Source organism: Schistocerca americana, chromosome 1 (assembly GCF_021461395.2).
Source record: "Schistocerca americana isolate TAMUIC-IGC-003095 chromosome 1, iqSchAmer2.1, whole genome shotgun sequence".
Taxonomy (NCBI): Eukaryota; Metazoa; Arthropoda; class Insecta; order Orthoptera; family Acrididae; genus Schistocerca; species Schistocerca americana.
The window spans coordinates 321841557-321867086 of record NC_060119.1 but is presented as its reverse complement, the minus strand read 5'-3'; the positions used below and the strand labels follow the sequence as shown (position 1 = coordinate 321867086).

Sequence of the window (25530 nt, the reverse complement as noted above, 5' to 3'; positions counted from 1 at the left end):
ATTTATGTTATAAACTTTTTTTAAATTTCCTATTCCATTTTTCCTTTTGACAAAGAAACAATTGTTTAGTTACAAAAGCTCAAGGTAAAATAGGTGTTTGCTCTGTTCATGTTTTTGCACATTCGTGTGTAGTTAATATAGTTTGTATTTAGTTGGGACTGGTGATCCAGCAGTAAAGTGCATAGTCAGAAGGGAACAACATGTTTTGATGGAACAGTAAACTATAGATACCTTTTCCCCACTTGGATATCTGAGGTAGATCAGGGACATAAAAGTAGCATCCAATTGAAAGACTTGCATCCAGCCATTGTGTCTGATGGCATAATAATAATAATAATAATAATATTTTCTACTACTACTACTACTACTACTAATTTAGGTCAGCTCTAAATGTTTAAATTACATATTTACCAATTTTTATTTAGCCTCACTGTCATTGCCATTTGACAGATTGAAAGTAATTTCATGACTTGGTGTTAGAAATGATTATTCATTTTCCATTGAAATTTTTTTCCTCCACCAGGGGTACTGGCCCAGGAGGTGGAAAGCCATTTGGTGATGGAGGAGATCGTGAGAAATGGCTTGTACTTGGCATGATAGGCACTGTGGCTCTTCTTGGAACCCTAGCATTTTATGAGATGGGTTATAAGGAAATAGCCTGGAAAGAATTTGTCAACAAGTGAGTACATTTATTTAACTACATCGTATTTCCCATTCTTAGGTATGAAACATAATTTCTGGTCGTGCAGTGTTATTTATGTTTCCAGAATATAAGTTATTGTTTGGTTAGGTATCGATTGACTGTATAAATAGTTTTTATGTACATCTAAAAAATGTAATAATTGTTGACATCATTGTAGAACTACAGCAATTGTTCATGCAAATTGCGATAGCTAGTAAATTTTGAATACGGTAAACAGTTTGCCCATAAGACCATCTTCAGACAAAACCGTCCAGATGACAAGATGAGCTAGTTCAGAGTATCTACTGGTTCCTGTCGTTAACTACTTTGACCTCATGTCATCTGCAACTTATGGTTTGAAGATAGTGTAATAGACTAAAACATGTTACTGGAATCAAAAATAAATAAATTATTTTCATTAAAATTATAATTAAATGTCATTTGTCAACTTTGGCTGAATCTTATTGTGATTAATTGTCCATTCCTCTTTGATATTCTGGAGAGTAACTCATGACTTGAAGTTATGACAAATGTTTGTTTTGCCTCTCTGGAGAGTAATTCATGACTTGAAGTTATGACAAATGTTTGTTTTGCCTTTCTGGAAAACACTTGGCATAAAATTTTCAGTAGACAACAATCATGTTTGCTCTTTTAGGTGCAAGATCACAGGCTTTCACCAACAACTTGAATTACTGTTTTATTTCAGATGTTAAACGACATATTCATCTCTCATCCATAGTAACAGATTGGCTCACAAAATCAGTTACCTTTTTTAAAAAAAGTTCAAACACTCTGGAGAAATTAATTTTCACTTCTTAAACAACTGGTTTGTGAAGTAATATTTTACCTCTTGTAACTTAGTAGCACAAACTTTTTGAATCTCTTAACATGGAGGAAGGAATTGGTGGTCATATGAGCAACATTGTAGCTACTGGTAGGGTCACCCAAGGCAGACAGTTGTCCGCAGAGGAGACTGATGAATAATGTCCCACATCTTATGGAAGGAAGGGCTGATAGTGTTTCCAAAGGGAGCTCAGCTGGCGTTGGTTGGATACAGGCAGGGCTAACCCGGGGCTTCCAGTTAGTCAGCACTGCCAGTCCTCTTTTAAAGTGAACTGTGAGCATACTTCAGCAAATGTCTGCATCTACATACACACTCTGGCAGCCATCCTACGATGTGTGGCAGAGGATACCCTGTACCACTATTGTCATTTCCTTTCCTGTTCCACTAGCAAATAGGGTGAAGGAAAAAGAAGTCTTCGAGCCACTCATGTATCTGGGAACCTTTCCCATTTACTCATAGCTTTGTTAACAATCTGCAGTGGGTCACCATGTCAAATGCCTTTTGGAAATTTAGACACACGGAATCTGCATGTTGCCCTTCATCCTTAGTTCACGGGATATCATGTGAGAAAGGTGTAGGACGAGTTTCAAACGAGCAAATCTGTGCTGATTTGTGGACAGAAACTTTTCCATCTCAAGGAAGCTGATTATATTTGAACTAAGAATATGTTTGAGAATCCTACAGCAAACCCATGTCAATCATATTTTGTAATTTCACAGGCCCATTCTTTTACCTATGTCTATTACTATGTCGTTCATACGGGAGTCTGTGCGATGGTCAAATAATGTTGTGTGTGTACAATTCTCCTGTGTGAATGACTTCATAGAAGTGAAATTTAAAATTTCAGCTTTCTATTTGCTATCTTCAACTGCCTCATCAGACTGGTCAACGAGTGACTGGATGGAAGCCTGAGACACCGCTTAGCAGTGGTGGTAGTTGCTGTATGTTTCGTTCAGAGATTTTTTTTACAGATGCACAAATTTCTACTAATCTTTGCATGTAGTCATTTGTGCATCCTCTTTTGAGCTGTGGGTGTAACAGTCTTAATTGGTCATGACAGTGGAAGACTGTATGTTTTTGAGAACTGGTATCTTGGCTTAACTGTCTGGGTTTAAAGGAAGGTACAAACCTCTATAGTAAAGGCAAAAAAGAAAAGAAATAAATAACATCAAAATGTGTTATGTATCAATTGGGATGGGTGGGGGAGGGGGGGGGGGGGGCATTGTTGGCTGTTGAGGCAAATTGATCACTAGGGAGCAACCTCTGGAACACCTGCTGTGTTCCAGTTGTATAAGGCTTTCTTCAGGTAAGCAGGGCTCTGCTGAGTCATAATTTATTTCCCTTGCTGCTCATGGGATTGCTATGGAGCAGAATGTAACCCAGAAATACTCCTGGCAAGAGGAGTGCACTGTTAGGCAGCACCTACACCCAACCGACAAAGAGCTCTCCGGTGATCAGCTCACAGGCTTGCCATAACGCCTTCATAATAACTAGGAGAGAACAGGAAGCCTATGAAAAAGATCTTGCCCTTCTGTGTTCACAAAGGTTTGTATGAAATTGCTGGATTTTTAAATAGTATAAAACAACTTTGTAATGGTATGTTACTAACAGAAACGGCCGTGTCACACAGTGTCTTAAGCTTCTAGCATGAAAAACATTAGGTGACTTCCATGTAATAGCAGAAATTGATAATTGCTCTTAAGAAACTAAGTCACCAAAAGTAATGCTTTATCATAAATTCAAGCTTAAGACCAAGTAAAATGACATATTATTGTCATTGCACCTGTAGAGGCAAAACTATGTCCGACCCTGAAACATATCTGATACCACAAATTAGAGCATCAGCAATTCACAGCTAGCGTTATCTCTGCCCAGTGCTAATTGAAACATTGAAGATGTTAACATCCTAGTGAAGAAACCAGATAGCTCAGTTTTGACTGTTTCTTCTCTTCTAATATATATTGTATGAAATTTGATTATAACAGGGAAAATTGAACTCTGTGTAGTCAGAAAGAGGTTTTTGAACAAGAAGAAAGTGTCCACAAGATGGTGGATCAGATTAGTTGTGTTATCCACCATGTCACCGAAGAACCCATCCTGAAGTCTAGCAACTGTTTCAGAAGACAACTTGTCATTTGGTGGTATGAAGAAAGCCACTTGGCAATCAGTGCCATACACACAGGTCTGGGTTAGTTGAAATGTGGTAAATCAGTAGAAAATCTTGCAGCTTTCCTGATTGTGAAGGCGAAAGCACAGCAAGAAATTTAAGAAGGAAAGAGAAACTCTTGGAAGAACTGTGTAAGTTCCATTAATCATTCCACTTGAGCCCGCAAGCTTCAGAGTCAATGAGCAGAATTTCAGATAAGGGCAGTTTAGATCTTACAGCTATATTGTGGAATTGGGTTCTGGTGAGTCCACCTATGGACATGGCTCAAGCAATGGGTGAACATTGTTTAAAAATAACTGTGTCAACCAATTTCCAGAGAACCATGCACTCTTTAGTAACACAGAGATGAGAAAGGTAATCTTCTTCTCAAATAGCTCAGAAATGGTCAACCACCTGTTCTCCATATAGGAAATTGAGTCCAACCTGTCTGCAGCATGAGAAATTGACCCATGACCACATCAGATACATTATGCCATGCTACACCTCTGTACCACGGAGCCAAAGATATACTTCAATGTAGTTTCAATAAAATCTGGTTTCATTAATAGTATCCTGATGCATGGATAGTGGCAATACTGATTCCTTTATTGAAACTGGGTGTTGCAAGCCCAGGGGTTAAAATAAATAATAATTTGGTCTCTCTTGTTTAGAGTGATGCACAAAGTCACATTAGTACAGGGACGAAGGTTTGGTAATTCACAACCGCTTGCCTAATCCTGTGCATTTGGCTTCCCAATGGGGGCTGTCCTCTTACTTTGCCCACCGCCAGCTACAGACGGAATCCTGTAATGTTCATCATTTAACAGGTTGGAGACACTCGTGCAATGAGATCCAACTTTATCTGGGATGATCCAGATATAGTATGTTAATCAAGCACTGTAAATTTGGAGCGCACTGTTCCTAACTAAAGATGTCAAACTAATCAATATCCTCATTTATTGGCACTTCGGTCACATAGCCCGCTGGAATGTAATTAAGTCTATTGCCATAATATTAATCACTCAGTTCAGATACTTGAAGCACAAAACAGAAGTCCAGTGTTAATACTGGCTATCATAAGTTTAGGTGAGCGACACAGTTCTTGCAATTGGCTTCAATCAGTTCTAATGGCATTAAAAGTTATTTTCATGAGTGTTTGTGGGACGGATCACAGTTGATTGCTGTTCTTGCAACCATATACATGATTTAGGAATTATCACTTTCAAATAAGTGACCAGTACTGAACCATCAACACTGCTATGGAATACACAACTTCTATCACAAGTGCTTTATTTACTTCAACAAAATACTGTAAATTGTACTTTACAGACATGGTAGTGACACTGCACGATACGTGCACCAAACAAGCTAAACCACAATTCTCTTACTAACATGCTCTGCAGCCAACGGAGGCAGGCATGGATGATGGGCGAAAGTCACAAAGTAGATCACCTATGCTGAAGACAAAAAGGAATATAGGGTGACGAAACCTCCCATCTTTACCACTCTTTGCTTCCATGGCACAAAAACCTGTTCCTAAGGTCGACGCAGACATCGTCCACTGTACAACCATCCACTACCAGTACCTGTACTTGCATGTTTACATGCCAAGGCAAAATGTGATAGAGCAATCCAAGCAGCCACCACAGAAGAGACCAGCAACAGTTCCGAGTGAGTGTCAAGAAGGCATACAACAAGCACAGTGCCTCTCAATGCCCCCTTTCCCTCTTGTCCTCGAAGGGACAGGATGGAGGGAAAGGTTCACGACGTTCTGGTCAAAAGCTATCTCGAGTGCCGTCAGACATCATTCTTTCACATCTGACTGAGGATTAGGACATCATGGAGTTAGATGCCTTGGATCCAGGCAGCCCCTCCACTCCCTCTCATTCCACAAATGCTTCATGACCTGAGTGGAGAGAGAGAGCTAGAGAGGTGTAGGTATTTTCGTCACTACCGACTACCACTCCTTGCCTCTCTCACTTACGACAACTTTACAAGCAGTTGCTGCGTCAGTGCATGTGCATCATCTGTTGACAATGTATTCCCTTTATTTGCCCCCACATGATGCACTTGATGAAGAGGCCCTAGCTGACCTTATTACACAGCTCCCCCGCACCTTCATCCTCTGTGGTGAGTTTAATGCACACAGTGTGGTTTGGGGCTCCGCAACTACCTGCCCCAGGGGTAGAGCAACTGAAAAGCTTCTCATGTAGTCATGTACATACGTGCTAAATGCGAGACAGAGCACTCACTTCTGCACAGCAACTGGGACATTCTCTGCCATTGATCTCTTGCTTTGCTCTCCAGCTCTTGCTCACACTGCCCAATGGGAAGTGGTCAGTGACTTGCTCAGAACTGATCACTTCCTGATTTTGATTGACTTGCCAGATGGGGTGGAACCCGAAAGGTAACTGCCACGATGGGTGCTCGGTAGAGCTGATTGGACACTTTATAGTCAATTGGCCCAGTCCAAACATTGTGCAAATGTTGAGGCATGGATGGATCATGTTACCAAAATGATCCACCATGCCGCTGCAGCATCCATTCGACAGTCCATGGGAGAACAGAAGAAGCAACCTGTCCCTTGGTGGGGTGCTGAATGCTGCTGTGCAATCAGGACCTGGCATGCGGCTCTGTGTAGTTTAAAGTGTCAGCCAACTGCAGAGAATCTTGCAGCCTTTCGATGATGATGTGGCAACTGTTCCTGAACCCCATTAATGCCTCCACCAAAAGTTCCAGTGTGTGGGAGACAATCAGGAGAATTTTTGGGAGAGGAGGCAGGTGCCCCATGGCTGCTGTAATGGGGAACGGCACTCTCCAAATCAATCCTCAAGTCTCTGCCCAGACCATGGCAGCATATTTTGCCACAGTTACTGCAGCAACCAGTCAGGATCTAGGTTCCTAGCACCATAACGCGGTTGCTGAAAGGTGTAGTTTGGGCTTCCAGTCCACTTGTGATGAAGATTACAACCGCCCATTTTCCATGTGGGAGCTGGATTCTGCATTGTATGCAGCTTGTGTCACATCTCCTCGTCAATGACAGGATCCATTACAGTATGCTGCGGCATCCCACAAGGCGAAACAAAGATATCCTCCTCACACTTTTTAATGCTATTTGGATGTCATATCACTTTCCCATCTTGTGGCATGAGACAATTTTAATTCCTCTTTTAAAACTTGGGAAAGACCGTACTTGCCCAAGTAGTTACTGTAGTGTTGCCCTCACTAGCTGCGTGGGAAAGACCTTGGAGTGGATGGTCAACCACTGCCTTGTCTGGATCTTAGAATCCAGCCTCCTTAGTCACTTTCGGTGTGGGTTCAGGAGGTATCGCTCCACCTTTGATAACCTTGCCCCCCTGGAGGAGGCTATACAACAGTCTTTCCTATGCTGTCATCCCCTTCTAGGTGTATTTTTTTGACATCAAGAAGGCCTACGACACTACTTGGAGGCATCTTATCCTGGAGCAGCTTTATGACTGGGGTTTTTGTGATTGTCTTCCCCTTTTTATTCAGTCCTTCCTTTGGCCACGATATTTTAGATATCAATTCAGTGATGTCCTGTCTGAGCACTTTGAGCAGAAGAACGGTGTCCCTCAAGATAGTGTTTTAAGTGTGACTGTCCTGTCCAGTGTTATTTGTGGATGACTTCCCTGTGTTTTGCTCTTCTTCAAGCCTCGCAATGACAACACGTCAGTTGCAACTAAGTCTTCAGTGTTGGTAGGAATGGACGCAGAAGAGTGGTTTTAAGTATTCCAACGAGAAGTCTGTGTGTGTTCTTTTTAACCGTTCTTGTTCCATCTTAAACTTTCCTGAGTTGAGGATGAAGGACACCGTCCTTACCTTTAAAGACACAGTGAGGATTCTAGGCCTCATATTTGACTCTAAGTTTATGTGGTTACCACATCTTAAGGACCTGAAAAAACAGTCACTTAAGTCTTTAAGTACTTTAAAATATCTTAGCCACAGTACATGGGGAGCAGACAGGACTTGTCTGCTCCAGTTTTACAGGGCATTTGTGTGATCTCGTCTCAATTATGGGTGCACAGTATATGGGTCTGCGAGACCCTTTTATTGAAAGTTATTGGACATGGTGCACTACGAAGGAATTCCGTTGGCCACTGGGGCATTCAGAATGAACCCCATACCAAGCATCTGTGCAGAGGCTGGTGAACCATCACTTCATGTCAGGCGACGGCTACTTACATTGCACCAGGTGTATAAAAAGGTGTCCACAACATACACACCCACCTACCATAACATTGCTCAGCCTCCACTGGAAAGGCTTTTTTTGTAACCAGCAACAGGCAACAAGGCCCTATGGGATTTGTGCACAGGACTGTCTTCTGGAGATGGGGGTTTTAATGTTTTATGTCACAGCGGGAGCAGATTTCCACTTTGGCTTCTCCAGAGGCCCAGACTTACCTTAGACTTGACGAATTTTAAGGAAGATCATACATCAGATTTAACATTTCAGTCTGTTTTTTTAACATTTTAGATATGCATCATGGTTTCACAATAGTGTACACTGATGGCTCCATGCAAGGGAATGCCATTGGCTGCTCTGTCGTGCTCTCTGACCATGTCACCAGGGATCGCCTTCCTGACGAGTATATTGTTTTCTCATTGGAACTCCACGCAGTCCTGAAGGCACTGGAGCAGATGCATCATATTCGGGGCAAACGGTTTCTCATCTGCTCAGATTCCCTTAGTGCCTTAAAATCGCTATAGAACCTGTACCCAGCTGAGGAGTTGGTCTGGCTGATACATGACCAACTGTACTTGCTCCAACAGCAGGATAAGCAGGTATCATTCTGCTGGGTGCCAGGTTATGTAGGGATATGGGTAACTGAACAGACCAATCGGGCTGCCAAGGAGGCCTGCAGAGAACAGGATGTGGCAGTGTGTTCTATTCCCTTACAGGCTGTTGTACCTGCATTACACAGGAAGTGTATGCAGTTGTGGGATGAGGAATGGCTGGTGGTGACGGCCAATAATCTGCGGTTGGTGAAGTCAACAACCCGGTTGTGGCGTTCCTCCTGCCAGTTGCTCAGGTGGGACGAAGTGACAGTCAAGTGTCTTAGAATTGGGCACAACCATTTCACACATAGCTTTTTACTGCAGTGAGAGGATCCTATGTTTTGTGATGCTTGTGGTGTGCACATTGCTATCTGCCATATTTCAGTAGAGTGCGTTTTATATCGTGATGCAAGGGCAGAAGCAAATATTGGTGGGAGCCTGCCCTCTTATTTTAGCTGGTCATGAGACGAGTGTGACTAAGGTTTCAAAATTTTGTGATGTGTCTGAACCCTGGCATAAACTTTTAGGCTGGAGGTTTTCGTCTTGCAGAACAGCTGGCTTCTCTCTCTCTCTCTATCTATTTATCTATCTTTTTTTCCCAGCCAGCCACAGCCATCTGCCATATTGTTTTAGCTCCTTATACCACTTTCTTCCTGCCTTGTTAATGTTTCCCTATTGATGCAATTCTTTGTTCCGTGGTTCTGTGTGGGTGTGCACAAAGTTTTCCAACTTTTGCTACCTGTGTTTTACATGATGTTTTATTGTTTTATCTTCCTGTTTTGTGTATTTTACTGACACTCGTCTCAATCTGTTTTTGCACGGGCACTAATGAGCTTGCTGCCGTGCGCCCATACAAACATGTCTATGTCCAATAAGATAGTATTCTAAGTGTGGTACTATTTGCAATAGCTGTGAATGGCTTCTCATCCGCAGTCAGGACCCATGTTAACAGTTAAATTTTTATTTATCTGCTTAATTATTTATTTATTTGTGTTAGACAGTGCTGTCACAAAATTATGTATTTTCAAAATAAATAATTGGTAAATTATATAATTTTATAAGATGGCTTTGTGTTCTGCTTTTTTCCAAGTGTGCGTGTGTTTGTGCGCGCGCTATTAAAAAAAAAAGTACAGCTGACTCATCACCTCTCCCTCAGGGGCCACTCCACTCAGTACTGTATCAGTGGCACCCCAGCTCTGGCAGTCTGGATGTAGGAACTCTGTCCCAGTGTCTAATCAAGAAGACACAAATTGGGCACAGTGCCTACATCCACTCTGATGCAGCAGAGCTGCTCCACCAGATGTCACTGGACAGTCACTGATGCAATCACTGCTTCAGCTACCAGTGACCTCGAGCATGGAGTGCATGTGGAGTAGCCTGCAGAGGGAGGAATAAAAGTTGATCATGCAACCTTAAGAGATCAGTTCGTCAATACACCTGACGATGGCAACATGTCAGTGTGTCAAAATATTGTGCCCACTGGACACCGTAAACTGGCTGTACACCCTTGGGTTGTTCAACAGAACATCTATACTTTCTACATTGACATAATGGTAGTCGTTTCATAACAGTTAAACAATTATCCATCTCGTACACAGTATCAAAAGTACCCATTCTTTGCTCTTTTTCAGAACTAAAGATTTGCACTGTGAACTGAATAAACAGCAATAATAAGAATTAGTTTGTACATACCACGGGTCAATGAAGCAGTAACTCGTGAAGTAAACTCTGTTATGCACTTAGTGATGAGTGTAAGTGAACAACAGATATTACAATATGATAGGTGTTTGCAATAAAAGTCTAAATTTTTTTTCTTTTCTTTAGCCACCAAAATACAAATAATGCACTGCAACACCAGCAAGTCTTTGAACAATAGTAGGTAGAATGAAATGTAATTGATAAAACATTACTAATGGCTTACCACAAAGTAAGTATTTCACACAGAAAGAAATAATTCGCCAGTTTCAATGACTTGCCTTTACAATTCCTGTTTTCCTGGTTAACTTCACTGCCCATTGTTTACATATTTCTTAGTTTCTTCAAAATACTACCTTCATGAAGCTACCTTCACTTCTACATTTGCATTGGTTTTTACAGTCAATATTGGCATTGCAAATAATTGTCCTTACTAGTTGTTTAAGCCATATTAGTATAATTCAGTACATTCCCAACAATAAAAATGTTGTTTACAAAGATTGATGTAAATCCCCATACCCTGTACCATATATCTACATATAAATAATTATTCCGCAGAATAGACATCAAGAATTCTAAAGTTGGTCTAAGATAGTATAGCACACACTACCACTGGCATAATAAACATGACAGGTAAAAACTTGAAGTCCTTAATACTCAGCTAACCAGCATCTCTTATCACCACTGGCCACTCACTGTACAGGCCCTCTAGAGCATGTAGAAAGTTTCTCAGCTGCTCAGATTTGCTCATTGTCTTTCAATCTGTACAAAAGTGGTATTCTGCAGTGGGGATTGTGATATTCGGTCTCCCTGCACGCAATCATCTTATTATCGGTCAGAAAGATCATGCGTCTGTGGGGAAAAAGACAACAAATTGTGATGGAAGTGATGCTCCTAAAGTGAAGAATAAGACATTTTCCATTAATATACAGTTTCGTTCTCTGGTGGGGTGATCCATCCATACGTGAAGCCTGTGGAATACCATTTTCAGTATGATGTAAGGCAACCGTCTGCTTGGCAGGAGACCTACCCATCATCCTAGCTGACGATGGCAACTATGTGACACATATTATAAATTTTGTGATGTATCAGATCTCCTACCTAAAGTGTTGGGGAGAGGTTGTCAGTGAGCTCTGACTGGGTGGCTTGGCCTCTGCATTTTCTTTAATTATTCAGCCATCCTTATGACTGTTTGAGAATTTAAAAACATGTAAACTGTGCATTAGTGTCAATGTAGCCAGACATTCTGAAGAAATTTACAGAATTCCCTCAGCAATTTCACTTGTGAGAACAGACATCGTTCAAACCAAAAGATGTTATTGATATCCAATAAATATGCTGATGACCTTGCAGTTGAGCACTCTAAATTCAACACCACCATAGTCAACGTAGTCATCGTCATCAGTGCTCAAAAGACTGTTACAGTATCAGTGGCTAAAATTGTTAAAATAATGTAATTGTATAGATAAAAAATCTACTCACCAACCGGCAGCAGAACACTCACACATAAAACATTATAATTAGGCCAGCTTTTGGAGCCAGTGGCTCTTCCTTCAGGCAGAAGGGTTGAAGGGGAAGGAAGAGGGATGAAAGAAAAGGACTAGAGACTCTAGGAGAAGGGGTAGGTTTCAGAAAAGTCAACCAGAACCTCGAATCAGGGGAGACTTATCGGACGGGATGAGAAGAAAAGACTGGTTGATTGTTGGGGGCTGCAGCAGATGGTGCAGCTGCAACAGTCTGTCTTCCCTCCTCATCCCATCTGGTAAGCATCCCGTGGTCCGCAGTTCTGGGTGACTTTTCTGAAATCTATCCCATTTCCTAGACCTCTCAAGTCCTTTTCCCACCCCTCTTCCTTTCCCTTCAACCCTTCTGCCTGAAAGAAGAGCAGCTGGCTAAGAAAGCTTGTCTAATTATAACCTTCTTTTATGTGTCTATTGCGCCGTTTGGTGAATGGATTTTTTATCTATCCAGTTAAATTATATTGTCAGAAATTGATTGTTTTCGTGTTGTCTAAAATTGTTAAAAGGAATAGTCAGAATTGTGTTGTACAGTACTGTCAGATATATATTTGATCTCTCAGGTTTTCTTGGCATGAGTACACTTAGCAGCAAAACTTGTAGCACCTGAAGAAGGTGGCTGAGTCAGTTGTTGAAATAGTGTGAATAAAATGGGAACAGCTGCTTGGTAGAACAGGTGGAAGCACACCCTTAAGATACGCATGTGCTGAGCAGTGCTGTTAAGGATAAACAAGATGTGCCATGGTTCAGTAATCATGTTCGAAAGTTTCTTTGAAAGCAGAGAGACCCTCATTACAAATCTAACATGTGTTCAGTCAATTCAAAAGAAAAATTCCCTAACTGATTTGATAAATCCAAAGATGTTTTAGTCTTTATTAAAATCATCAAATGGATAAAAATCCTTTATTCAGTCATACGGGCACAGAAACACGAGGTTACACAGAGACAAATCACTGAATTTAGTCTTTTAAAAGTATTTCTCAGCAGACAATCACAAAAAAAATTTTGGCAACCAGTATTATATGTGAAAGCTTAGCCTTTTGTGTAGCTAAGCAGTACATATATTAATTTAAGCCATTAACTTTTCCTTTTTGTGTGTTCATGCTGCTTAGCAATGATGTTGCTATTAGCTGACTAAATCACATGTCCTATGCTCTGAATACCTGCTGTCAGTGACTGGCGGGATCATGTGATGTAAGCTATGATTGGCTGACAAAGGCGCATTGCAGTCTCAATTTCTGTGCATCAGAAGCTATTGTGCTGTATTTGGTGGAATTCTTGTTGCTACATTTGGCAGAGTTCCTGTTTATACTGTGTAAATGCTATCACACAGGAAGGATCTTTCCAAAACATTGTTTTTTGCTGGGTTTCATTTCCTAAAGTGCCTTGAACTCCTATACCAGTGTATAAAACCTTCACCATTCAAAGGATTGATGAGTTTTACACCTCTGAGTAAAAGTATATTTTCACTTAAAATGCAAAAAATGTACTTACACAAAGGAGTAAAGTGTATTTTCATCCAGGTAAAAGTGTATTTTTAACCAGGAAATTCCTGTCAGAGGGATCACAGTTCATAGTAATTGACAGGAAGTCATAGAGTAAAACGGGTGTGATTTCTGATGTTCCCCATGGTGGTGTTACAGGCCCTCTGCTGTTCCTTATCTATATAAAAGATTTAGGAGACAACCTGAGCAGCTCTCTTAGGTTGTTTGCAGATGATACTATCATTTATCAACTAGTAAAGTCATCAGATGATCAAAACAAGTTGCAAAATGATCAAGTAACCAAACTGTAAACACTAACTTAAAGAAAAATAGCACAAGAAAGATGACATTGGATGCAATAACAGAATGTAAACAAGTGTTACTTAGCATGATGTAAATAAATGAACAAAAAATTCAGTAGCAGAGTTATCGATCAACAGTAGTTCAGTGCTACAGTATTCAAAAGTAGACAACAATCAATGAACACTTAAATCGAAATGTTAAGCAGAAATACTACTAGCATCACCTAGCGGCAAATTTTAAGCTAAACAAAACTAGACTGCTGACGAATTGGCACTTTGACAGTTCTGACATTATTAGGGGTAATGACAGAGTGTTACCTCAACATTCAAAGGGTTAATCCCTTGAAGAGGGTGAGATTTGGGATAAAATTTTATATAAATTGTGTGTATTGGCATTTGTCTACTGCTACGATTTTACAGTATATTCAGTAATGACAAAATGAATATTGATTGCAATGTGTCTGAAACTATTGTGATGGAGTTACCAAAATCAGTACTAAATAAAGAACACACTTTGTATGCGGATAATTGGTATTCATCACCAAAACAGTCTCCCCCCTGCGGGTCCGGGGATTAGAATAGGCCCGCGGTATTCCTGCCTGTCGTAAGAGGCGACTAAAAGGAGTCCATCCCCCTCACGGGGGTAGTTCGCGCCTGCGTCCGGAGACGGACGGTTCCACGACCTATCATCGTGGTCCTTTTGGTTTTTTCACTTCTCGTTTCTTCCTTCCTTTTGTTGGTTCCTTTCTTTGCTCTTCTCCACCTCACTGTCTTCCTTACTCTTTCCCTTGCCTTCTCCTTGCCTTCTCATTGCCTTTTTCTCCTTGCCTTCTCATTGCCTTTTTCTCCTTGCCTTCTCATTGCCTTTTTCTCCTTGCCTTCTCATTGCCTTCTTCTCCTTGCCTTCTTATTGCCTTCTTCCCCTTGCTTTCTCATTGCCTTCTTCTCCTTGCCTTCTCTGGTCTCCGCCTCGGCGTTTGAGACAGTCTGTCCTCTTTCTCCCTCTCTCTCTTCTTTTTCCTCTTCTTCCTTCCTCCCTGTGCGTGTCTGAAGGCCGACCCACGCGTTCGCACGCGTAGCCGGTGACGGGGTAACGCGTAAGTCCCCGCCCTGGGTAGACATGTAAGGCACGCGCGTACCCCCTGGTAAAGGCCAGGCCCGGGGAGGGGTGATTGCCTGAGCTGATACCTTCTGACCATGCCGATTGGTCCCTCCGTCGGTTTCTCGGGAGGTGTGACCTGAGGTGTAAACATTCACCTAAGGCGGGAGTGCCCTCTGAGAGGGTCCCCACAAGGAAGGAGCGCGCCATCGGAGACGCTGGCAATCATGGGGGATTCCTCCGCAATGGATTCTACTCCATCTCTTTCGACTTCGACCCAAAAACGGAAACGTGACCAGCCAACAGTGACAAAAGTACTACCGCCTGCCCCACAGTTCCTCGTAGTTTCTCGAACTGAGGACGGAAAGGATTTTTCCTCTGTCAACCCTTTCGTTATTCAGAAGGGCGTAGATGCCATAGCCGGATCTGTCAAATCCTGTACCAGGTTGCGTAACGGCACCTTATTACTGGAAACTGAGAATGCCTTTCAGGCACAAAAACTGCTTCGGGCCACCCTCCTGTACACGTTCCCTGTCCGGGTGGAGGCCCACCGAACTTTGAATTCGTCTCGTGGTGTGGTCTATACTGACTCCCTCGACGGATTGACTGACGAGGAGCTTCAATCATTCCTCGCTGAGCAGGGCGTGACGGCTGTCCATAGGGTCATGAAAAAGGTCAACAATGACCTTGTACCGACCCGGACAATTTTCTTGACCTTCGATAGTGTTAAGCTGCCATCGCGCATCAAGGCGGGCTACGAGGTTATTTCTGTTCGCCCCTATATCCCGACACCTACGCGCTGCTACCAGTGTCAGCGTTTCAATCACACTCGACAGTCTTGTTCCAATGCGGCTAAATGTGTCACCTGTGGCAGGGATGCCCATGAGGGTGACTGTCCACCTCCGTCTCCTCGTTGTGTGAACTGTCAGGGTGACCATGCAGCATCCTCCCGCGACTGTCCTGTCTATAAGGAAGAACGCTGTATCCAGGAAATTCGGGTCAAAGAGAAAGTGTCCACCTCGGCTGCTCGCAAGCTATTGGCTAGTAGGAAGCCCACGCTGCTCCCAGCGGGGAAATACAGTACTGTCCTCGCCTCTCCTCGGACTACCCGGGAGGTAGCAACCCAGACATGCGATCTGACCTTCAGCACCACGGTCGTCCGTTCGGCCAGTGCTAAGATCGCGCGGTCGACGTCTCCTCTTCCTCCCATCACCCCACAGACACGAGCACCTTCTTCAGCTTCTGCTAAAACGAAGACACCGAAGTCAGATGCACGGGCCTTCAAGAAGGAACCATCCCGTGCAGACTTCCTCCGTACCTCGACCTCACAGCCTTCGACCGGTACTTCCACTACACGTCCTTCCAAAAAGGCGCATAGGAAGCACAGTTCTCCTTCCCCGCCACGGCGCATTTCTTCTCTTGCGCCACCCAGCGGCTGCCGCCCCAGGCCGTCATCCGTTTCGCCTGGCCGCACCGCTGGTCGCCGTACATCTGGCCGTTCACTGGCGGAGGAAGCTCCCCCTCCCGGCCATCCTCCCGAGATGGCCGATGACCCTATAGACCCAATGGACGATGACTGTCCGCCTACTGATAGCGGCGGCAGTGCTCGCTCGAAGCCAGGCCCTAAGCGGCCTTCGAGGTGACCACTTCTCTCATCTTTCTTTTCTTACGATGGCACTTATTCACTGGAATATTCGCAGCATTCGCTCCAACCGAGAGGACTTGAAGTTGCTGCTCCGCTTGCACCGTCCGCTTGTCGTAGCCCTCCAGGAAACGAAGCTACGCCCATGCGATCAAATTGCCTTGGCACACTACACCTCTGTGCGTTTTGACCTACCCCCTGTGGTAGGTATCCCAGCTCATGGAGGGGTTATGTTGCTGGTCCGGGATGATATTTACTACGATCCCATCACGTTGCACACCGGCCTGCAGGCAGTTGCCATCCGCATTACTCTCCCCACTTTTACGTTTTCCTTTTGTACCGTTTACACTCCATCGTCATCTGCCGTTACCAGGGCAGACGTGATGCAACTTATTGCTCAGCTACCTGCACCATTTTTGTTAACTGGAGACTTCAATGCCCACCATCCCCTTTGGGGCTCTCCAGCATCCTGCCCGAGGGGCTCCTTGTTAGCAGACCTTTTCAACCAGCTCGATCTTGTCTGCCTCAATACTGGCGCCCCTACTTTTCTTTCGGACACATCTCACACCTATTCCCATTTAGACCTCTCTATATGTACTCCCCAACTTGCACGCCGGTTTGAGTGGTATGCACTTTCTGATACATATTCGAGCGACCATTTCCCGTGTGTTATCCATCTCCTGCAGCATACTCCCTCTCCGTGCTCCTCTCGTTGGACCATCTCCAAGGCAGACTGGGAGCTCTTCTCTTCCAGGGCTACCTTTCAGGATCAAACCTTCACAAGCTGCGATCGTCAGGTCGCACACCTCACGGAAGTCATTCTCGCTGCTGCTGAATATTCCATCCCTCACCCTACTTCTTCTCCACGTCGCGTACCGGTCCCCTGGTGGACCGCAGCATGTAGAGATGCTTTACGTGCTCGTCGACGTGCTTTACGCACCTTTAAGCGCCACCCTACAGTGGCGAATTGTATTAATTATAAACGATTACATGCTCAGTGTCGTCGTATTATTAAAGAAAGCAAGAAAGCCAGCTGGGCTGCTTTCACAAGCACCTTCAACAGTTCTACCCCTTCTTCTGTTGTCTGGGGTAGCCTGCGCCGGCTATCTGGCACTAAGGTCCACTCCCCAGTTTCTGGCTTGAAGGTCGCGAATGAAGTCCTTGTGGCCCCTGAGGCTGTCTCCAATGCCTTCGGCCGCTTTTTCGCCGAGGTTTCGAGCTCCGCTCATTACCACCCTGCCTTCCTCCCCCGCAAACAGGCAGAGGAGGCTAGGCCACCTGACTTCCGCTCCTCGAATTGTGAAAGTTATAATGCCCCATTCACCATGCGGGAACTCGAAACCGCACTTGGCCGATCACGGTCCTCCGCTCCAGGGCCTGATTCTATTCATATTCAGATGCTGAAGAACCTTTCTCCTGCGGGTAAAGGTTTCCTTCTTCGTACTTATAATCGCATCTGGATTGAGGGACATGTTCCCGCATGCTGGCGCGAGTCTATTGTTGTCCCGATTCCTAAGCCGGGGAAGGACAAGCACTTGCCTTCCAGTTATCGACCTATCTCGCTTACCAGCTGTGTCTGTAAAGTGATGGAGCGAATGGTTAACTCTCGATTGGTTTGGCTGCTCGAGTCTCGACGCCTACTTACCAATGTACAATGTGGATTTCGAAGGCGCCGCTCTGCTGTTGACCATCTGGTTACCTTGTCGACCTTCATTATGAATAACTTCTTGCGGAAGCGCCCGACCGCGGCTGTGTTCTTTGATTTGGAGAAGGCTTACGACACCTGTTGGAGGGCGGGCATTCTCCGCACCATGCATACATGGGGCTTTCGCGGTCGCCTCCCTCTTTTTATTCATTCCTTTTTAATGGATCGACAGTTTCGGGTACGTGTGGGTTCTGTCCTGTCCGACACCTTTCACCAGGAGAATGGGGTGCCACAGGGCTCAGTTTTGAGCGTCGCTCTCTTCGCCATCGCGATCAATCCAATAATGGATTGCCTCCCAGCTGATGTATCAGGCTCCCTTTTCGTGGACGATTTTACCATCTATTGCAGCGCGCAGTGTGCACGTGTCCTGGAGCGCTGTCTTCAGCGTTCTCTTGACCGTCTTTACTCCTGGAGTGTCGCCAATGGCTTCCGTTTTTCTGCCGAGAAGACGGTCTGTATTAACTTCTGGCGCTACAAAGAGTTTCTCCCACCGTCCTTACGACTCGGTCCCGTTGCTCTCCCACTCGTGGAGACAATCAAATTTTTAGGCCTTACATTTGACAGGAAACTTAGCTGGTCTCCACATGTGTCATATTTGGCCGCCCGTTGTACCCGTTCTTTAAATGTCCTCCGTGTTCTCAGTGGTATGTCGTGGGGAGCGGATCGAACCGTCCTACTTCGTCTATATCGGTCGATCGTCCGCTCCAAGCTGGATTATGGGAGCTTCGTATACTCCTCTGCACGGCCATCCATCTTACGCCGCCTCAACTCCATACAACATCGGGGTTTACGACTTGCGATCGGAGCATTTTATACCAGTCCCGTAGAGAGTCTTCATGCTGACGCTGGCGAATTGCCACTCACCTACCGGCGCGATATACTGCTTTGTCGGTATGCCTGTCGGCTACTGTCAATGCCCGACCATCCGTCTTATCGTTCCTTTTTTGACGACTCTCTTGACCTTCAATACGGGTTGTATGTCTCTGCCTTGCTACCCCCTGGAGTTCGCTTTCGTCGCCTCCTTCAACACCTTCATTTTTCACTCCCTGCAACCTTTCGAGTGGGCGAGAGCCGCACGCCACCTTGGCTCCAGGCTCAGGTCCGCGTTCACCTCGACCTCAGCTCGCTCCCAAAAGAGGTCACCCCCGGTTCGGTCTACCACTCCCGTTTTTTGGAACTTCGTTCGAAGTTCAACAACATGACTTTCATTTATACAGATGGCTCTAAGACCAATGACGGGGTCGGGTGTTCCTTTATTGTCGGGGCACAAAGTTTCCAATACCGGCTCCATGGCCATTGTTCGGTCTTCACAGCTGAGCTCTTTGCCCTCTACCAGGCTGTTCTTTACATCTGCCGCCACCGACATTCTGCTTATGTCATCTGCTCAGATTCCCTGAGCGCCATCCAGAGCCTCAGTGATCCGTACCCGGTTCACCCTTTCGTACACCGGATCCAACGCTCTCTTCAGCAGCTGGTGGACGTCGGTACGCCGGTTAGCTTTATGTGGGTTCCTGGCCATGTCGGTATCCCTGGGAACGAAGCTGCAGATGCCGCGGCCAAGGCTGCGGTCCTCCAGCCTCGGACAGCTTCTTGTTGTGTCCCTTCGTCCGATTTTAGCAGGGTCATTTGTCGGCGCGTTGTGTCGCTGTGGCATGCCGATTGGGCTGCACTTACCGACAACAAGCTTCGGGCCTTAAAACCTCTTCCCGTGGCTTGGACGTCCTCCTCACGCCCTTCTCGGCGGGAGGAGGTCGTTTTAGCAAGGTTAAGAATTGGACATTGCCGGTTCAGCCATCGCCATCTGCTGACGGCTGCGCCGGCGCCGTTCTGCCCATGTGGGCACTTGCTGACGGTTAGACACATTTTAATGTCCTGTCCTGATCTTAACACACTGCGCCTCGATCTTAACCTGCCTAATACTTTCGATGCCATTTTAGCGGATGACCCACGAGCAGCTGCTCGTGTTCTTTGTTTTATCAATTTGACACACCTCGCTAAGGACATTTGATGATGTTTTTTAATCCTATGCCTGTCAGTCTGTCTTTTATTGTGTTTTCCCTTTTAGTTGTTGTTGTCAACTTGTGCCTCGCGGTGCATTCTTAGAGTAGTCAGGGCGCTAATGACCATTGAAGTTGTGCGCCCGAAAACCACACAAAAAAAAAACCAAAACAGTCTGTAAATTTATTTGAAAATGGAAAAAAATGTTGTTGGTTCAGTACGCTTTAAAAGAAAAAGTATGCTGGAAGATTTTGTTAAAGCAAAATTTAAAAAAGGAATGCATAATTAGAAGCTGCAATGGTATATTAGCATTAATGCGGAAGCATAAAAGGGATGAAAGTGTAGAAATTCTGAACAAAAGAAAAGTCAGTGAAACTGTACTTTCAAACCAATATTTACCATTGATTACAGCAGGGTAAAGTTTGATATGGAACCCAAAGATCAGATATTAGTAGGTTTCCCTCCTCTGAGGAAATGCTTGAAAGGGCACAGTTTTTTTCGATATTGATAGTACACTTTATAATTCATGTATTCTGTGCAACAAAAACCGTATGAGAAAGAAACAAAATTACACAGAGTTTAGACTTAAAATAGCAGAAACGTTAGAAAAAAAATTGCTGTCGCGTGTTTACAAAAGAGGAGGTCCATTGTCAACCAGAGATGTACTAATGAGAATACATGTGCAACGTTGTGGTCAATAAAATTTACTGACTTTACTGTTGGTGCTTGGCAGAACATGATGATAATATTAAAAAGGAAAACCTTCATAATGTTCTGCAAATGTATATTTTGTCACAAACCATTTTTTTTTTTTTTTTTTTTTTTTTTTTTTTTTTTTTTTTTTTTTTTTTTTTTTTTTTTTTTTTTTTTCAGGCGTTCTTTGGGATGAAAAAATAAATAGAATTCTGCACAACAGTAGGAAGTGTTTTTCTTTTAAATATTGCTGTGGTTTCTAACTGTTTAAGAGTGTTCTTAAAACATAAGTAATTTAAATTGAGTATTAATTTACAAATTGTTTCCCGTACCTTATTCAGTCACTGATGACTGTGTCATATTTACTTTCAAGACATCTTAAAATTATCGGTTGTGCCCATACATAGTTTATTACTGCACAGTTCCTTACATTGAACCGAAATATGCGTGTCATACAACATGTACATTTGTGTGGATTAAACCACATGGCTAAGCAGCTCAGTGGCTTGATGCACAACCAATCTTCTTGTTTACTATGACCTGAGCAATCGTGAGATCACGGATAGGCCAAAGGGTTAATTCTTTTTGGAAAATATACCTTTTTTTCCCTTCTGATACACGTATGGCATTATTTATTTCTAAAACCTTAGTCATCAATTGCCCAAGACTATATCTTGCACATTCTTGATGTGATGACTTTTGGGAGACTCACCATGTGAATTATCATCAAAGGACATACAAGCTCATTTGTATCAGTTACCCTTTTTCTTAACTGTAAATTAATGTGCATACTCCTTTTAAACCTTCAGCTACTTCAAATGGATTTTTGTTGACGATAAACTGTCCCAAAATAATAATTTTAAGTTTGCAATGTTTTCAGTGATTCCTACTCCTACAAAAAATCTAAAATCAGCAAAAGCGTTTCACAGTTCAAGTAGATACTTAACACTGGCTAATAACATACACAGAAATGTAATAGATAATGGCAGAATTCCTGTAACAGTCAGAGAATTTCCCACTCTGCCTTCAGATATGTACACTGATCACTGATAAATTATTCGAGCTCAGAGTATATGAAGCAAGGTTAGGCTGCTTTTAATCAGTGTTGTTATAATAAAACCATAGATAGAATATACACAATTTTGAGAGATATTATTTTCCGTGTGATTGTGATAAAACGTCTTCGTATGGGCGAGAGAGTCATAAGAAAAGCAGAAATTTGTTGATTAGCAGCCAGCAAACAGGAACATCTAAAGCAAAGGTGACACAACCGAAGTTGCAGTTTAACTTTTATCTTACATAAGTATAAATTGTTTGTTACTTTGAAACATTTTCCTGCATGTTTTCTCTTGTGGTCCATAGTTTGGAGTAACTTTTCTCCTATTCAATAATTGTACTTCTTACCCTTCACTCCATGTCCTCTCTTTCTCCTACCAAAAGGATTTTTCAATTTGAAGGATAAAGATTATCTTATTTTATAATGCCTGTGTGTTTCTAAATCACTTGCCATGAAGACCTATAACGTCAATATAAAGTATGATTATTAGGTGGTTGAATGACTGACTGAACTATCAGACACACTGGTGTCCATAAGTTTGATCCCATAAGATACTACCACAAATTTCCAATTACTGGTGTCCATAACCAGTCTTTGATTAAGTCACTGGTTGTCTGGGTGATGTCACACAAACTGAGTAGATTTCCTGAGAAATTATATTATTTAAATTTTCGGTTGGTGACAAGTCTTTGCAGTGGACATTGAGACACTTAACTATATTTACATTGTACTACATATATCATTCATTAATAACATTTTATTTCATTATTAACAATAGATTTATTGCAGCCAAACTGGCCATTTAGTGCGTGAAGTACAGGAATTATTCTCTATTTACTGTTATTCTTAGTCACTGCAGAATTTTGCCAGCGATTTTGTTCTCATCCTACAGATTATTTCATTATTAAGCTAATGATGATTGTAAGAGAATACTCTATACAAGCTTTGACCTATGCACAGTGCTGAGGCAAACATTGAAAATCAAAAGAAAACCTAACAGTAACAAAATCTCACTAGCTCTTGGCTCTAAGGCATAGCCCAAAGAGCTCTATTCCTGGTGCAAATGTACTTTTACATGGTCACCTGTGTCAGATGGAGACACGTTTGAACAAATATACACACAAAAAAGTCATGATGAATGTTTCACGCATAAGTTATGTTTACTGAAGTTACATGCAGGCTCCAAAATTTTTTTAATTTTTTTTTTCTTCATGACTCATAATTTTGTAACTTCAAACTTCATCATGGGGGAGGGGTTCGGGGGGGGGGGGGGGCGGCGGGTGGCGGGAGGAGAGAGAGAGAGAGAGAGAGAGAGAGAGAGAGAGAGAGGTTCTACATATGGGTACAATCAGTGTCCTGACCCTGGAAACTATCTGTGCAAATAGATATTCTCTGTACCTCCTAGTTTCCCCTAGTTTTTAAAGCAGTATGAGTATACTAAAAAATAAGAAATGAGTAATAACAATATTTGTGACAGAAGATGATTGTCCACTTAGCACATTGTCTGTCATTAGAAGAATGGAAAAGCTGGAAAACAGTTAAAAAGAAGGGCCAAAGAGTAAGAAATGTCTAACCAAGGTGTTGCCTCAGAGAAAGTGGTCCAGATAATAATTTGGAAGTAGTAATGGATTTGCAGCTATATGTTTTACAAATTTATAGTCTCTTTATTCTTTGTAATTGTGTAAGTTTGGCAATACTAGTCTGTTTTACTTTTTCTTTCATTTCCAGTTACCTTGCAAAGGGAATTGTGGAAAAACTTGAAGTTGTCAATAAGAAGTGGGTCCGTGTACGTTTAATGCCAGGAAACACAGTGGATGGCTCAGTAAGTGTTCTCGTCCTATTTCAGGCATGATGTAGTTGCTTGGGTGCCCCTGAGGATAAATTTCATATTTATATTGATAGTTTATTTTTTAAGTTGTTACAAATATTGAAGATAGAATAGAACAACTTTTGAGGAGACACATCTTCGTGCCACCTTAAATTGGTTCGAGTCGGGAGAACGCAAAAAGTGTGTAACTGAACTTCTTTTTTACTTAGGAGTGAAACAGAACTTCATAGGTACTCATTCAAAAGTATATTTCTAATGTTGACTTGGAGAACCAGGGAAGTTTGTGTGCTCTGAGTGATCCCTAATTTTTTGTGTTCTTCTCATCATTTCTGTGTTTAAGGTGTCTTGTGAGCTGCTCTCCATATTATTGTAACGTTGAGTTTGAGAACTGTTCAACATTAAAATTATCACCTCTTTTGTCTCCAATTTTTGTTCATTCTGCAAAAATAAATGAAAATTATTCCGAACCTAACTGTTGTTTGCAGTGTGACTCTATAGAAAATGCTAGCTGCTGATTGTCAATGCTTTATTTTAGCTAAATGATTACCTTGTGGTGCTTCCCAATGAAACCTGAGTTTAATTTATGAATTACCTCCCTAAATTCTGTACACACCCACAATTTTACTTTCACCTGTTTATTTTGCAGAGTGTGCTCTGGTTCAACATTGGCAGTGTTGATTCATTTGAAAGAAACCTTGAAAATGCACAAATTGAAATGAATATTGAGCCACCAAACTTTGTTCCAGTAATATATAAGACTGAACTGGAAGCTGCAAGCCTTACAGGCATTCTTCCCACTTTAATGATAATAGGTAAATAAAAAAGTTATCCTTAGCGTGCATGCTTGTGTGCACGTTCACACACACACACACACACACACACACACACACACACACACACACAGAGAGAGAGAGAGAGAGAGAGAGAGAGAGAGAGAGAGAGAGAGAGAGAGAGAGAGAGAGAGAGGAGTTGCTAGCCTCAATTAAGTTCTCATTTATTAACATATTATTATCTGTTTATCATAATACATTGCACATGGAATGACTAAATATATGAGAGAAGTATCTTAAAATTTAAATTGTGAGGTAAAATGATGTTTGTGTGGCACTACTTCTTATCAGAGATAAGAGAAACATTAAGTTACAGTAAAAATTTCAGTATCAGCTAAACGTTTTATTTGAAACTAACTGAGGCAAGGAGCAGTATGAATCGAACAAAAATACTTGCAGCATTGTACCGATAAAGAGCTCTAATTGCCAGTTGCAGCAGGACACGCACATACAAAATTTTAAAAGTTTAAGCTCTTCTTAAGAAATGACAAATAGGAAACAGCAAAATGAAAGGATAAATAGTATGCTTGCTGAAGGATAGGTCTGGATCCAGAACTAATACTGCGGGTACTGTCAAACTCTGTCTCTAAAGGAAATAAAGAAGTATATGAAGATGGAAAAATGTTATGTATGTTGAGAGGGGGCGGCATGGGGTTAAAACTAGTAGAAAACTAGTGAAAATTAATTAGTAGATTCTTAGAGAGTTTTAAGGCATCATGTAAATGGAGAAGAGAGGAAGGGGGAGGTTAAAGGAAGTGGAGAAACAAGTGGGTAGAGTTCATAGAGTTAAACCAACTTCCTGACAAGAACAAAGTAAGAGTTGGAGAATCTGTTGCCACTGCTGAAGTTGAAAAGTATTCACAGGGAGACTCTGTGTTGAAACTTCCAGGGAGATTAAAAGTCTGTGTTTGACTAGACTCAAATTTGGAGTCTTTGCCTTTTGTAGGCAAGTTCTCTACTGAAAAAATGTAACCTATAACCCACACTCACATTCAAGGGAATTTGCTGCTACTTTCTGTGCGGGTTCAAGAGTAAAATTTTGAGTACAGTTGGCACCGGAGTATTTCTCTGCATCTTCCATTAAATCATTCACAAGGAACTGCAAGTAGTGTAATGGAGTGGGTCGGGGTGAGAAGATTCTGGCTTCAGGTTTTTTTACAGTGGGAGATCAATTATATTTCTCCAGAGAGGGAAAAGCGAGAAAAAAGATC

General features: G+C 42.6%; 1 protein-coding gene across 1 annotated transcript in view; it reads left to right on the top strand.

The window, feature by feature from the left end:
- LOC124598678 (AFG3-like protein 2) overlaps positions 1-25530 on the top strand; it is a 145105-nt gene that overhangs the window by 50113 nt on the left and 69462 nt on the right. Inside the window, exons 3-5 of the mRNA XM_047136018.1 lie at positions 524-679; positions 23390-23483; positions 24136-24301. Coding sequence (XP_046991974.1) covers positions 524-679; positions 23390-23483; positions 24136-24301 — 416 coding nt within the window. The remainder of the gene's footprint in view (positions 1-523; positions 680-23389; positions 23484-24135; positions 24302-25530) is intronic.